Source organism: Phalacrocorax carbo, chromosome 4, assembly GCF_963921805.1.
Source record: "Phalacrocorax carbo chromosome 4, bPhaCar2.1, whole genome shotgun sequence".
In the NCBI taxonomy this organism is placed as follows: Eukaryota; Metazoa; Chordata; class Aves; order Suliformes; family Phalacrocoracidae; genus Phalacrocorax; species Phalacrocorax carbo.
Window position 1 is genome coordinate 80,769,179 of NC_087516.1, and position 14,470 is coordinate 80,783,648.

At 40.5% G+C, this 14,470-nt stretch overlaps 1 protein-coding gene across 32 annotated transcripts in view; it reads right to left on the reverse strand.

Moving 5' to 3' along the window:
• The window catches only part of ANK2 (ankyrin 2), a 375,969-nt gene that overhangs the window by 152,255 nt on the left and 209,244 nt on the right, over nucleotides 1-14,470 (reverse strand). For all 32 annotated transcript variants that reach the window (XM_064450621.1, XM_064450596.1, XM_064450601.1 and 29 more), the window contains one exon: nucleotides 5,459-5,560. In XM_064450621.1, the coding sequence (XP_064306691.1) occupies nucleotides 5,459-5,560 (102 nt within the window). The remainder of the gene's footprint in view (nucleotides 1-5,458; nucleotides 5,561-14,470) is intronic.

Sequence of the window (14,470 nt, forward strand, 5' to 3'; positions counted from 1 at the left end):
CTTCACACTAGCACTTAGCTGCATACTTAGATTAAATTAATTAGGACTTAAATGTAGTTTTAAAGTCGAACATGTAGCTAATCTTCCACAGAATTTTAGACCTGGAGATCTTGAGAATACCAAGAACCTTTGAAAATCTATGCCTCACACCCCAAATTCCTATGTCAGGCTGTCTCCCTGCGCACTTGTGCCTTGGCCCCCAGGCAGCGTGACACAGCACAGCTCACGTGCTGCCCGTGCGAGGTCTCCCAACAGCATCCTGGGCATCCCACAGCACGCACCGCCTCCTGCCCGCAGTCTTTTCCCGGCCCTACGTGGTGCACCATCTCCCAAAGACACAGCATGCATGGGTTTGTTTTCTCTGGGTGAAAGCTCCTGAAATAACATGACTTCTGTACCACAGGCTATCAAAGAAGAGGGGTTTTTATTATTATTAAATTTACCACAAGTAAGCTGTGCACAATGTGGCTCATGGCCTGAGACAAGGCTTATGGGATCAAGGTTTGCTCGGATATACTGGGGGACTGTGCGGAGCAGCAGCACCCCCAGGCTTTCCCTGCTGTGTGAAAAAAGCGGTCCCTGCACTGAACACTCCCTGAACTGCTCTCCCAGGTCTCATCTCAAAGAAAACCAGCTGCTTTACGCCAGAAGGAGCCTGCAAGCCAACTAATAGATGTACTGCGCGATAATTAGGGCACCAAGACTCAGGGGTGAAACTGGGGAGGCGGGTCATTTAACAGCACAAACACACTCATTATGTTCCCAAACACAGCCAAAGCACAGGAGTTTTCCTTATAATTGTTATGTGCAGGGATAGGGAAGTATAACCAGGGATGCCACTCCAACGACACCTTTCATTAATAGTTCCTATTCACAGAGCCCTTGCTCAGAGAGATCGCACAGTCAATGTGTATCAGGGGCAGCATGTTCATAGCCTTCTCCTCTGCTCCCAGGCTTTCCCTGAATACCTACGCCTTTTTACTAGGAACTCTTCCCTTTACAGCTCTTCCACTGTTGGAGTCAAACAGAATAAGCTGTGCTGCCAACAAGCTGAACCCAACGCTGTAATCTGCGAAGGTGAATAGTCTTTGAAGTTTCTTTTTAGACGGTGCACTGAAATTTTAGCCCATCATATGGTGCATGAGTTACAAAACAGAGCGTATGTCACATTTCTATTGAATGATTTACTGATTTTAATATTGTTTAAAAAATACCCTTTAAGCGACTGTACTTTCAAAACCCACAGCCATTGTCCAGTTAGCGGTCATTTTGATGAAACCTGGCTAAGAGTTAGGGGAAAGTTGGACACCATACAGCCTGAGCTTTCACGGCCCCCCTTCTGAGAAACCCACCTGATTTCACTAGAACGTCAAGGCACTTCTCAGGACTGATGCAGACACTTACTTGCATATTTATTTTAAGTCACAGTTACAGTCCTATTAAATTTGATGGTACTCGTCACTTAAATAAGCGTTGCAAATGTAGGTCCCTAGGCTATGAAGCAAAAGTAATTGGATTTATATGATAGACTTAACGAAAGAGCCAAGCTAAAACATTCTATCACATTACAGTCATATCAACGGTAAAACTTTAACAGTGTATTTTTACAGCAGTAATAACTTTCCTGAAAGGGGAGGTAGTATTTTAAGCAGAAAATTTAAAGTACCTTTTTATAACAATACGTAAAACAATTTAACTTATAGGTAAGATTGACCAGTGATAAAAACATATTGAAGTTGACAGTTTTCTGAAACAAGGTAAAAAAACCCATGGCTCTCCTCTAACCATCCGAGGGTAAGGAGAATTGCACGGCTAATGCAAGTGAGCTACAAGATTTTAATCTGCTTGGACACAAGTTAGCTAGTCAGCTAAAAATACCACCCGCTGAATGTTTACTTACCAGCTGAGATCTCACAAAAATAGCAAGGGAAACCTCAGACTTCCGCACCTTGGGTCACAGGGGATCAGGTGCTTCGTGTGGGATGGCTAAGGGAAATCAACGGGCTGACCACACTGTGTTCAGCATGATAAAGTTGCATATAGTGTTTCTATAACGCCCAGACTGCCCAGTGCTCCTTCTGCTATGTGAGCGCACATTTTGAATTGGATTTGATCTTGCTCTTGGTGAAGCAATTACCGCTACAGCTCCAGCAACTGCTCCTAAGGGAGGAGACTGGCACTGAGCAGCGCTAAACCTCCTCCTGCTTCCTTTGAACTTCAAAATGAAGTGTTTTAGAACCCACTGAAGATATATGAGGTTGTGCACTAACTGTACAGTTGCGAAAAAAATGCCTTCTAAAATCTTATGAAGGCCAAGATAGGACCTGCGCCTTGAATAACCAACAGACCAAGAAAGTCTTGATCAGAACTGAAGTCAAAGATGCACCAGAAATGCAAGAGAGACTGGTTAAAACAGTACAAAGCTCTTCCTTAGAATCACAGGTTTAGGGTATACCACAAGAAGCCAAAGGAAGACACAATGAATTTTTCAAAGGCAGCATTTATACAAGTCTTTCTGCCCCTTCAAAGTAATCCCCTTGCAGGCCTCTGAGGCAATTTACTAATAATTTTCATGTAAGTGGCTTCCAGATATCAACAAAGAAAACAAAAGTTTAATTTCTTTACTGAGCGTTCAGAAACACAGGAATTGCAACCCGAATTCCAGAGACCAGGGCATTTGCCATCAGCACTGCTGGCAGGGTACTATTCCAGAGCACACTGCCCAAGGATTTTGCTAAAACCCTTTCAGAAAAAGCGAGGTTTACAATTTCATGCGGGATTATTGCTCTTGCAAAGAAAACCCATGCTTTCATAGCATACCTTTGCTACCAAAGAAATCCACGGCTTCTAAAGCCCACAGTCATATCAGAGCAGGAAACAACTCAAGCTTTCAGTCTGATGACTGACTCGGAAAATGCGTATCTTTTACCTTGGTTGTTCAAAAATAATTAGAAATGCTGTTTCAACAGCCTACTTCCTTCTAGCTGCCCTGGAGAACAATTTATTAGCTGTCACGGCTTAACGGAGTCATAATATAATTTCCTTACTAATTCCAAAGATAAATAGAGCTTTATTTCCTAAATATTTTATTTATTTATAATAGGTACGTCCACAGCAACTACCAGCTCAGCTCCTGGGCACAATTTACATCAGGAGCCACAACACAGTGAGGAAAATCTTGATTATTTCAGATCATAATCTGAACATAATCTGATGAGAAGAGATAAAACAATACAGGTGTTTTCTCCATACAAAACCTAAAATAATATTTTTTACTTCAATTTTTTCCACTACGTGGTACTAGTATATTCCATCGCTACATATTTCCCAACGGACAAAGCAGCTCCAAATATACCTGAAACATACTCTCCCAAAAAGGGGGTATTTTTTTTATTAAATCAAAATGTAAAAGTAATGTGAATGACGGTGGGAAGATCAGATTCACCGTGGAATTATCTTTCTTCAGTAAAGCACATGCTTTCCATCATTTTTCTGTCGTTATGTTATTTAGTGATATTTAGAGGATACTTTTCACCACAAAATAGAAAAAATTTGAAAAACCTAATTTTCATAGAGTATTGTGCACAAATAATATTTCAGTTCTAAAAGTTGTTTACTGAAATATTAACTGAACAATCTGGATAGAAAACATTAATAAAATCCACAGATAATGTGCAAATTTACTTATTTCACTAACATCTGCTCTCTTTGGTATGAATTATTCAACTGCTACCCCATTCGCCCAGCATTCACATTAATTTAATGAACGAGCCAAGCAATAACAAGCCCTGAAAACTACACATAAAACTGAAAACACAGGCTCTATTTATTTTGGAGGAACGTGTATCAAGATACTGCAAATAGGGCCAGGATAATTTCTTTAAGAATAGTAAAAAGGTTGTTACAGATTTAGACTTGCAATTTCTTTTTTTTAAGTTATTGCAATTGCTACCATACGTATGAGAGCGTGTCCTGGAAGAGGACCCTCGCTCTAGGTATGACAGAAAGCCCAGAGTCTTAAAAACGTCCCCATGCTACGGGGCTTAAACATATTACACAGAATATATATTAAAAAAATAATGTTTACAAGCTTCCTTAGGTGACTGAAAAATGTTTTCCAATTCAGTTTTGAAATCCACTCACACACTACCGCGTTCGCCTTTGCAAACTGGTGCCTGAGAAACCAAGTTGGTCTCTCTCAGCTTCACTTTTCTTAGCCATCTAAGCACACCTCACTTTTAAACTTCCAAGCGATGTCTTCACATCTAAGCTGAGGATACCGGTTTTTTTATACATGGCTTTCAACTTCTTCCTGGGCTCTGCCAAGGACGCCAGTCCACACCGTCCTTTGGACAAATGTTTGCAACAAGAAATTTGGAACTTTCTTTGAAACTAAACTCCTATGAAGATGGGAGAAGAGAGGCCTTCAAAATAGCTTTAAAAAACCAAACCAAACCAAACAAAAATAACCCCAACAAAACCAAAACCTGAAGCTGGCATGCTGTGGAGTTTATTAATGACAGTCATCTCACTGCCATCCTCTGCTCATCTGTCAATTTGTTGTAATACCTATTGCTCTTCAAGCCCTATCTGCAATGCAAGCTCCCTGGAGAAAGGCATCTCTTTCATTAAAATGGGGCATTCCATTAAATGGGCATGCCTCATTACAATTAATAAATGGATACAATAAATAAACAGCAATAACTAAGAGAGAAAAAAAATGTGAGCGCTGGCATAGTCTCACTTCTCCAGACAAATAAAAGAATGAGAGACTCTCAACATGGGAAAGAAAAGGGGGTAACGGTGGGCCTCAGCCCTCCACGCTTCCCGTTCCGGCAGAGTTCAATCTCACTCTGCCACAGCAACACAAAACCAAGCAGACTGGGAGCGAGGTGGGGTTTGCTGAACGCAGACGCCTCACGACATCTCAACTGCAGCTTTCTGCAAAGAAACCAACCGAAATCACCGAGAACCTTCAACTTGATATCCAGGCATGTTTTATCATAGTATTTACCTGTATTGTATCCAAAAAATACTACATAACTTCCTCAGCTAGACTTCTTTTTGGCATAACTTGAGTATTTTGAAGAATACAACTCTGTCTAGTGCTCAGTGCTTCCATGAGAACTGGAACTTCACAACAGCAGGTCCATGAGCGTTACGCTACCAAAGCGCACCTTAAGTTTCGATTGTAGGTTCTTCACTAACATATACCCCTACCTGCAGGGCACTGGCAAGAAAGAGGAGTCCGAAAAGGCTTACACGAAGCTTTACTACACACGGCACAATTTTATAGACATTATCAGCTCCCTGTAGAAAGACACCACTGAAGAACAAGACTGAAACCATAGCTTGAGGTGAATCACAACATCTGTGTGAAGCAGCCTGAAAAAACTAGATTCTGAGGGGGGTTTCTTGCAACTTGCTCTTGCAAACTTCCGCCCTTCAAATATCTTACCTGATTACATGTGTTAATGTCTATTCCACTTTTCAGGTATTCCACTACTTTGTCCAGATTGCCAGCCCTGGCAGCTCGGAGGAAGCTTGCATTGCTGTCAGACTGTAAAAAGATAAGAAGGAAAAAAAAAACAACAATCTGTAGTTAGCTTAAAAGCAAGCAGAACTTCATCACCAGTAAAAGGTTTCTGCAGAAAGCTGACTTTGCATTATATCTGCATTAATTAGCATACACGTACTTAAACAAGGCAATACTGGCACAAAAGAACTGCAGTCCTGTCAGAGTGAGCAAACGAGTGCAATAATTACCAAAGGTCAACATTTAGCAAGAATCAAAGAAAAAAAAACCAGAAATCATAGCTACTGATATTAGCAACAAGAAAAAAAAATATGCCTCAAATTGCTAGCCATAGTTTTCTGGGATTTTATACATGCATATATGCACACACGCTCTGGAAACTCTAGAAAATAACTGACCAATCCTGCTATTGGCTATGCTACTTAAGAAAACATAAATTGGCTTTGGATTTGTACTCGGCATAAAAAGTTACGCGACTACAGTTTATCTTCATGCTCACACACTGGCTTAACACAGAGGTACACACTAGAGAAAAAACAATATCTGACAGCAAAAAAAGCCCTACAGCTATATTTTATCACCTGTGACACGGAAGCAGGGCACGTGAAATGAAAAATAAAGAAGTCCCACAAAAGCGAGCAGCACTGCAAGCGTAGCTGCCCATAGAACAAAGCAGACGACGTCCTCAGGTCTGGAGTGTCTAAATCAAGGGTAACATAAACATGCTTAACTCCTAAACTATTCGCATTTAAAGCCCCATTAGCATCTATAGGTTTTTAAAAAAAAAATAATAATGTCTGCATTTTTCATTTAGTTCGTGGTGTGTACTGTTAAGCAAGGAAGCGTGAAATGCATCAGCCTTCTTGCCTTTATCTATGATTATGGCATGCAATTATGGGGGCTTTTTGAAACCAGCACGTACTTTGATGGTCACCCGCACGTGAACCTACACGAGGTAAATTGGCTGCTAATGCAACTGCAAGTTGTACGATAAAAGTAATGATTAAACAGCATATGCATTTGGAGCCGCACCCAGAGAAAGTAACAATTCTCACACTCGAAATAAATTAATAGAGTAAGAGTGAGTGTCAAAAAGCAAATAAATAATTGTAAAAGCCTGTTTTGTAGGGACGTGATTAGGCAGGGACCAGAGGGCATGCACACCACTGGACCGGTACTTGGTGTTCCACTGAAACACCTCCGACTGAGCATCCTTCTCACCTAATTTCTCCGCCCTGTCAGAAACACTGGGTGAAAACCATCCTTACACGTCGTGAGAGCATCCTAAAAGCCTCCTGCTTCCAGCTTATTAACACTGGTCGACAAAGCAATTTATTTCAGCCACCCAATCCGTTTCGATGCGCTTATTTCGGTCACCCTACTGATCGCGCTGCACTACCTCACTTCACAATCCCCGATTCCAACCTATTTTAATCTGCAACAGATGGATGTCATCAAAGTGATTCTTCTTACAACTGCGCTACATGCCAAGACAAAAATATTTCCTTTTAAATTCCTTTCAGCAAACTTCAGCACATTTTCCGCATCTTTTACTGTTAAGAAAACAGACCATCTTTCTAAACACGCAGCAGGGTGAAGGGGAAGGTAGCGCAGGAATTCACGTTGACAGAACCCTTTTATAGCTCCAGGCTTCAGTCAGGGAAGCATTTGGATGAGGCTTGACGCAGGAGCAGATTCTGACAGGTACTTGAAAGAGATCCCTTTTACGACGGAAGGATAGCTATTAGCACTGCACCGTCTCCTGGGATGCGGATGTGCACGTAAAGACACAAAATTATACTTTCATGATTAAAAGTCCTTGAAAAATCAACTATCTTGGTAAAAACATTAGCAAAGAACAAGCATTTGTGCACGTGAGGGGTAAATCCGGACACTCTTGAAATTAATGGGGAAAGCATCCTTGCCCTCAGTAGCATTTTACCTTCCTTTTCCACATTTTTTTTCATGCTTTACTACTACTACAATACCTTACCATGCCAAAACTGCAGTCATCTGGTTTTATACTTCTAAAAGGCTAAATGAGAATGATACAATAAATGAACATCTACTACTTCTGTTTTATCAGGGATCAATCAATCATCGCTTGCTTTTCTTTCATGCCGAGTAACGTGAAAGGCTGAAAACGTTGAAGTCTCAATTACTGCTGGAAGCTCAGGCTGTAGCTGAGCCCATACAACTACATCCCATTTGTTCCTGGCTAAGAAGATGCAAGCAGCGCTTTCAAGAGAGGTTCTCATTTTCATGAACCATACTTTTGTTACCTCAAAATTAAATTACTGCAGTGCACATCACTTCAGGACACATTCCTTACACCGAAATATCAATCAAAATGCAGAATATGAACTTCTTGTTTACATGCAGAGTTATTATGAACTAACTCTTCATGATTAACTCCCTGCACAGGCACTTTTATTCCAGAAGCATCTCTTGCTGTGTATATCCTCACTCTGAAATAACAGAGCTTGACTGTGAATAGGAGAGGAACAAAACTGCTAAAATCCCAGTGAAACACAATGAAATCTTGATGCTTCATTTGGGTGCCTTTGAAAAACCTAGCCTACATGATCTTTGGGGTTTTATGAATTTTCTCACTGTAACATGTACTGATCTCCTATTAGATGAATATGATTGCACCCATCTCTTCATAGTCTGGCGTTTTCTGGCCTCTCCTATTTCAAATTAGCTTCTCAGAGACTTGTACGATGCTCTCATTTATATCAACCTTAAACACACAAATAAAAGACAGGAAGCAGCTGAATTGCTGCTTCCTATGTACAATTCACACACAAATATCAGTGAGAGCTTCCGTCAAATACTCAAAAGATTCAGCACTGTGTTTGAAAGCTTAGAAGTCCTAGAATTTCGGAGTACTCAGATCTGTATTTTCTTTCCTGGTTTGTCAGCTCTAATTTTTCAGTAGGTCATCAGTAGTTTGTCCTTTCCCCCCACCTGTTAAGGTCTTTAAAAAGCATTTTTGTCCGTACTGCTGTCTCAGCAATTTATTCACTTTAGCACATTACAAATTCAAATCCAGTTTGACACAATTGCCTCAGTAGTCAACAGCAGCAGTTTTCTGTAGCCTCACCATGCTGGGAAACTGAGATTTTTGATCTGTGAGCTTTTCCAATTGATAGAGTAATCTCATGAGATATTTTGCTTCCTTACAGGTAGATTTTTAGTGAAATTCATGATGCATTTCAGTGGCACAGAAGCTGGCATGTTGGTCTTTACTGGCTTGTTGACTGGTGAAGACACACTGCCAACAAACTGCCATTTGAAGATAATGTCTTGACAAGAAAGAAGGTAACGACATGGAGCCAGAGCCCTTTGCAGCGTGTGACGCTTATCACATCATCTCCTCCTATGCACACACCCCTGAGACTTCTCGTTAGGAGTTGCACACACCTATGCAGATCACGCTCAAAACCAAGTGCTCTACCAATAAGGACAAGAAAGGTGCGCAAGAGGAGAGCATGCCTTAAGCAGCTACCAGCAACCACGTGAACACGAGCGGCTTGCAATCTGGGAAACGCCAACGCTGAGCTGTTAATTTGCAAAGTCTCAGCTGGCATCTCTACGTGCCACGCGTGGTTCAGGTCAGTCAGAATTAAGGATCACTTCGTTTACGTGTCGCCACTACGGCTGGGCAGCCTTATCAATGCTTTATTAGAATAAGATATGAAGGACTGAAGAATACTTATTTTATGGTATGGAATGAACCCGCAATCTGTGGGCTTAACAAGCTGCTTCTACCGTGCTACTTTCAGATATCCAAACTGCTCTGTGAAAAACGCACCACTAACAGGAGCTAATATTTGACTGCTCCACAGAGAAGTTTTCTTTTCACTACAGTTGTGATTGAATCTGGGCTATTTAGTAGTAGTTCTACAGATACCAAATATTGGTCAAAGAGAAATACAACAGTCACTGTAAAAAAAACCCCAAAACAAAACAAAACCCACCACCAAACAAAAATTCCAATACATATGCAGTGAGAGAGTACTACAAGTCTTTGATAACTACTTTTTTAAAAAACCCTGTTTGCAATGCCATTCTAATACATGATACATATTTCTAAGGAATAATCGTTGTTATTTAATCTTATAGAAAGCTCCTATCTTTCAACTTAACTTCTCTTCTTTACCTTTTGGTTGAGGATAAGTAATTTCAGCCAGAAATAAGAATTTCCAAAGCACTATAAACAAGCTACAATGTTAAAAATATTGCTATAACCTTAAGTACGCTCACAGCAGAATGCAAACGCATTCTAAGTACCTAGTTGTCAGACATTGCATAAAAAAATATAATGATCGTGTGAATATCTGATTTTTTTCTTTAAATGACTGAAAGGCTGTGAACTCAACTTCTTTCTTGCTAATTGAAATACCAGAATTTTGTCTGAATTCGAAACGTATAGCTCAGGAAATCTCAGTAATTAAATCATACATGGAAGTTACTATTTTATTCAAGTGGTGGGAAACCTTCGCTTCTGGTTCCCCCGTCCTCGCTCCAGTTGCCTTTCGGGCCTCGTAGCATACCACACCACTTCCCGCACATAGAACACGCCTGTTTCTCAAAGGCGTTTTGTAGAGAGGTGTGCAAAAATAAATCGTGATGCATAGCGTTGAAATCATATGCCGTACCAAACTCAGAGGAATTTCTCTACATGTTCAAATTTGCTGCTGAAAACCAGCTTCGTGCATAAGGAGGAAAGACTGGGGGAGTAGGAGGCTTCAGTTTTTCAGAAGACACTTTCATAATAACGTTATACAAACACTTATTTGAAATCATGTCTATAGTAACATTATTCGTGCAGGTTGCTTTGGTATTTTGCCCTCTTCAAACAGGGTGAATGACCCCAGCCTGTCCATAATCACAAATATCTCTGTGGGAGAACGGAGCCTAGCAACAAGGCCTACTGCACAATTCTCATCTGTTAAATACAGTTTAATACTTGAATGACAGCAAAAACAGAATTCAAAACTGCTGTATAATAACCAAACTGTAGTTCTGCACCTTATTTTAACATTTTGGGTCGTATGTGTATCGAAGTGTGGACCTGAATACTAATAACCCTTTTAAACTTACCTTTCGAGCATCAACTCTGGGACCTATTACTTGGATTTTATGGAGAAAATTTATTTAGCTGTAAATTTTGAAGAGGCTGGCCCTGATCAGGAGGTGAGCAACACCTGCTATTAACCTGTAAGCTTTATATAAGTCAAGAAACTCAAATCATTAACAGTTACAGAAACTTTAATGTTAAATTGAATCCTGTATTATTATTGCTCATAAAATCAGCAGTAAGACAGAATTTGCCGATATGGCAGTCTTCAGGGTTATCTGCCAGTGTTAATGACATTTACAAACTTCAGAGTTGTGAGGCAGTGTCTGTCCAACAGCTGTTCCTATAATTCGTAAAATCCTGGTGGCTTGTTAACTCTTCTTCATTTCAAAAACTCTTAATTGACTGGTGGCTCATCATGTTAATACATTCAGGTAATACCTGGAGTTAAGAATTCACGCTCACTGCAGAAGGAAAGCTGCATAATCTAAACTCAGGTTTTCATGGCTTCTTAATGTTTTTCAGTACTTAAAAGACGCAGGGGGGGAAATGACAGATATGTAAGCGCAGTCCATTAAGTTTTTATTATGCCATACCTTCTAGAGTGCCAATTTATGCTCCTACCCTTGAGATAACCACTAAATTTTGTCCCAATTGGCTTGGTTATTCTCTGATTTCAGAAACCATCTGCTCAAACCAGCCATCGTTTAATTGGGTGCAACTCTAAAAGCGGCACAGATGAGGTGTTACCATTACCCAACTCATTTGTCACATACATACTTTTGGCCAGTATGGTAGCTTTTTCCATACCAGCATTCAAATGTAAAAGATGGGACCTCCAAAGGAACGCTTCTTCCTCATGGAACAGTTGCTGTAAGCCTTGTGGGCTAGTTTTTCAGCGGCTCACGCTTTATCTTTTGTACCCTGATTTTTTTTTTTTTTTAATTGAGCTGAAAGTGCTGCTGATCTCCAAAGGGCGGCACAACAGAACAACGGCGATGACATGAACCGCAAGCCTAAGATGCAGCTATGACTGCAAGATGGCAAAGGATTTATTTTTGTTTTTTAATTAAAGTGCCACAGCAGAGTCTCAGCCTGCAGTTCTGATACGCATGCCAGAACGTGAGCTAAATCTTGCAATGGCACAGGCTCGGCAATCCATCACCGGTAAATGAGTTAAATGAGATAATAACAGTCATAATGGAAACATATTTTCCCAGCCTTTAATGAAATAATATTCATCTGAAAGAAGAGAAATACAGAAGTGCTTTACTTTCATAGCCGCTTCCTTTGCTTGTAAAAATGTATGTTTTCCTCCAATTAATTTACTGGGAGACCTGAAGGAAGACAGATTAAATCGGAGACCTTAAAGAAATGTTGGTACCTAAATTCCTGGGTGAACAACGTGCCCAATTTTCTTATTTCAATTTCAAAAAAGCATTTTTATCACACACCTTTTCCCATTCAAGCATGTACAGGCATTTCAGATCTAATCCATCCTGCTGTGTACCTTCGCATGCATAGAATTTCTTAATAAACAATTTGAATTTGAACTTGAAAGAGTTGAAAAGCCCACAATTCTAAAATAGCTGTCTTAACTAAACAAACCTCTCTTTCCCATAACCGAAAGCATCATCTTATCCAGGAAAAAGACACAACTGACCTTACAATAAACTAACATTTTTTTAAAGAAATGAGAAGCTGGATCATAGGAACTGTGACATGTGAAGAGGAAGGCGAGCTTTCAGAGACAAGAGATCACTAGCAAGTTACATATTCTCTACCAAGACGTAGGCAGTAGCATCTAGCAGTTAATTATTTTAATCTCAGGGATCTATCTCTCTAGGTTGATGATGATGGTCAGAAACCAGAAAAATAAAAATAGCCTTTTAAGTATATACTATACACCTGAATAATTCAAGGCGCTTTGAATATTTAGGCCAATCAATCATAGAATGTCACGAAGAAGACGGAAGATGGCAGCGCTTTTACCAGCGCTGAGCTGGAACGGTGGCTGGAGTTTCCCTCGCTATAGTGTTGCATACAGGATGGACACAGGCCCGCGCTTCGGCATAAAGACCACTGCTATTTACAGCAAAAAGTATCATGTAATAACAAGACAGTGAAATAGATTCAAGAAAAGAAAAGGCTCTTGTGCTGCACGCTGCATATGGCCCAGGATTAAAACATTCAGTGATTTCAAACCAAAACTAGTTTGCACGTATTTAAACACAGAAACCTGCGATAGAGTTGACTGGATTCAGAAGTGACCCCTTTGGCATGTCCTGTGTTCTTCAGCACAAATAGTCTCTCATTAGAAAAAACCCCTTCCCTGTGGGGGTGCCAGAGCAGGGGCACAGGCTGCCCAGAGAGGCTGTGGGGTCCCTTCCCTGGAGACATTCACCCCCCGCCTGGACGCGGCCCTGTGCCCCTGCTCTGGGGGTGCCTGCTCACGCAGGGGTGGGACGGGGTGAGCTCCAGAGGGCCCTTCCAGCCCCCACCAGTCTGGGATTCTGTGATTAGACCTACTAACATATGTGTAGGAGCCAGAATTATACAGTGCCAAAGTGGGTGGGGGAAGACTAATGTTGTCTGCATTTATTATACATACTGGTAAAAGCTTTCTTACGTCGGAAGGAGAGGCTGCAACCCAAAGGAGATATCGTGTGTAACGATATTCAAGACTTAGAGCGTCCTTAAGAAATTAATTTCACTGGTATGACTGGAGATGGAAAGAGTCGTGGCAAAAAAAGAAGCTAAGAAAATAAACCTAGGTTGAGGAATGCATTACGATTTATGCACAGTATAAAGTCACAAATGCATTATGATTCCAACATACTTTTAGTAACTGTTGAATTGAAAAGCTTCTTCCAGTAATTTTAATATTTGCATATGATAGTTTTGTAATAGTTTTATATCTTACTATGAAGACCATTCCCAGAAAGCTGCACTTGATATTTAGAAAGTTTCTTAATGCTGTTACGCTACCCCAACAAACACTCATTTCTGAGTAACGCAAGGAGGAGGAAACTATGCCTAGCTACCAGCTTTATCTGAATACCAGTTCCTGCTACAAGCTTGCTCCAGACAGCCACAACTGGAAGTTATTACATGCTTATGCACCCTTCTCATTTTTACTGATGGAAAAGCCAGGCGTCAACTATGCTATCTTTTGATATTGATGGGAAAATTCCCAATTATTTGTAAGGGATTACTTTCATTTTATGCTGGTTGCTGTATTTCCACAACTTCGAATCTTTTGCAAACTCCTCCTTGAAATTCCAGCACTTGCAGGATACCAGCCATCCAGTCACTCTTACCTTTCCACTGGGATGTACAAATGTTTAATCTGCTTTGCCTTGGTTTTAACGAGGAGGAAAATAAGGACGATAAAGGGCTACGTTAGGCAAAACACTCTAGCATATGCTTAATTTTTACCACATCTTAAGTTCAATTAATCTCAAACTGAACAGGTTTAAGTTCTTTGCTACAGGATGGATTTAAATACACACTTAACTGTGTTCCTGAGTTTGGGCTAATATTAGCAAATACAGCAGCAGCAGCGGAAGAGAAAACTAATGTAAAAATCAACTCTCACTTGAGCCAAGAAGCAAATGTCTTCTCTAAACCCCTTATGATCCTTAGCTGCCACAGACATCTGTAGGAGTCCTCCCACTACATTCATTAATTTGTCATGCTGGACTCGCTGCCAGCTGACTTTTACTATGTCAGTGAAGGATTTGTGAGAACTGAGGCAAAACTGCATAGTTTTCTCTGAAAAAGAACAGAATAAAAGTATTTTGCCCAGCTGTATGTTCCTTCCAAATAAAGCATTTGAAATGATAGAA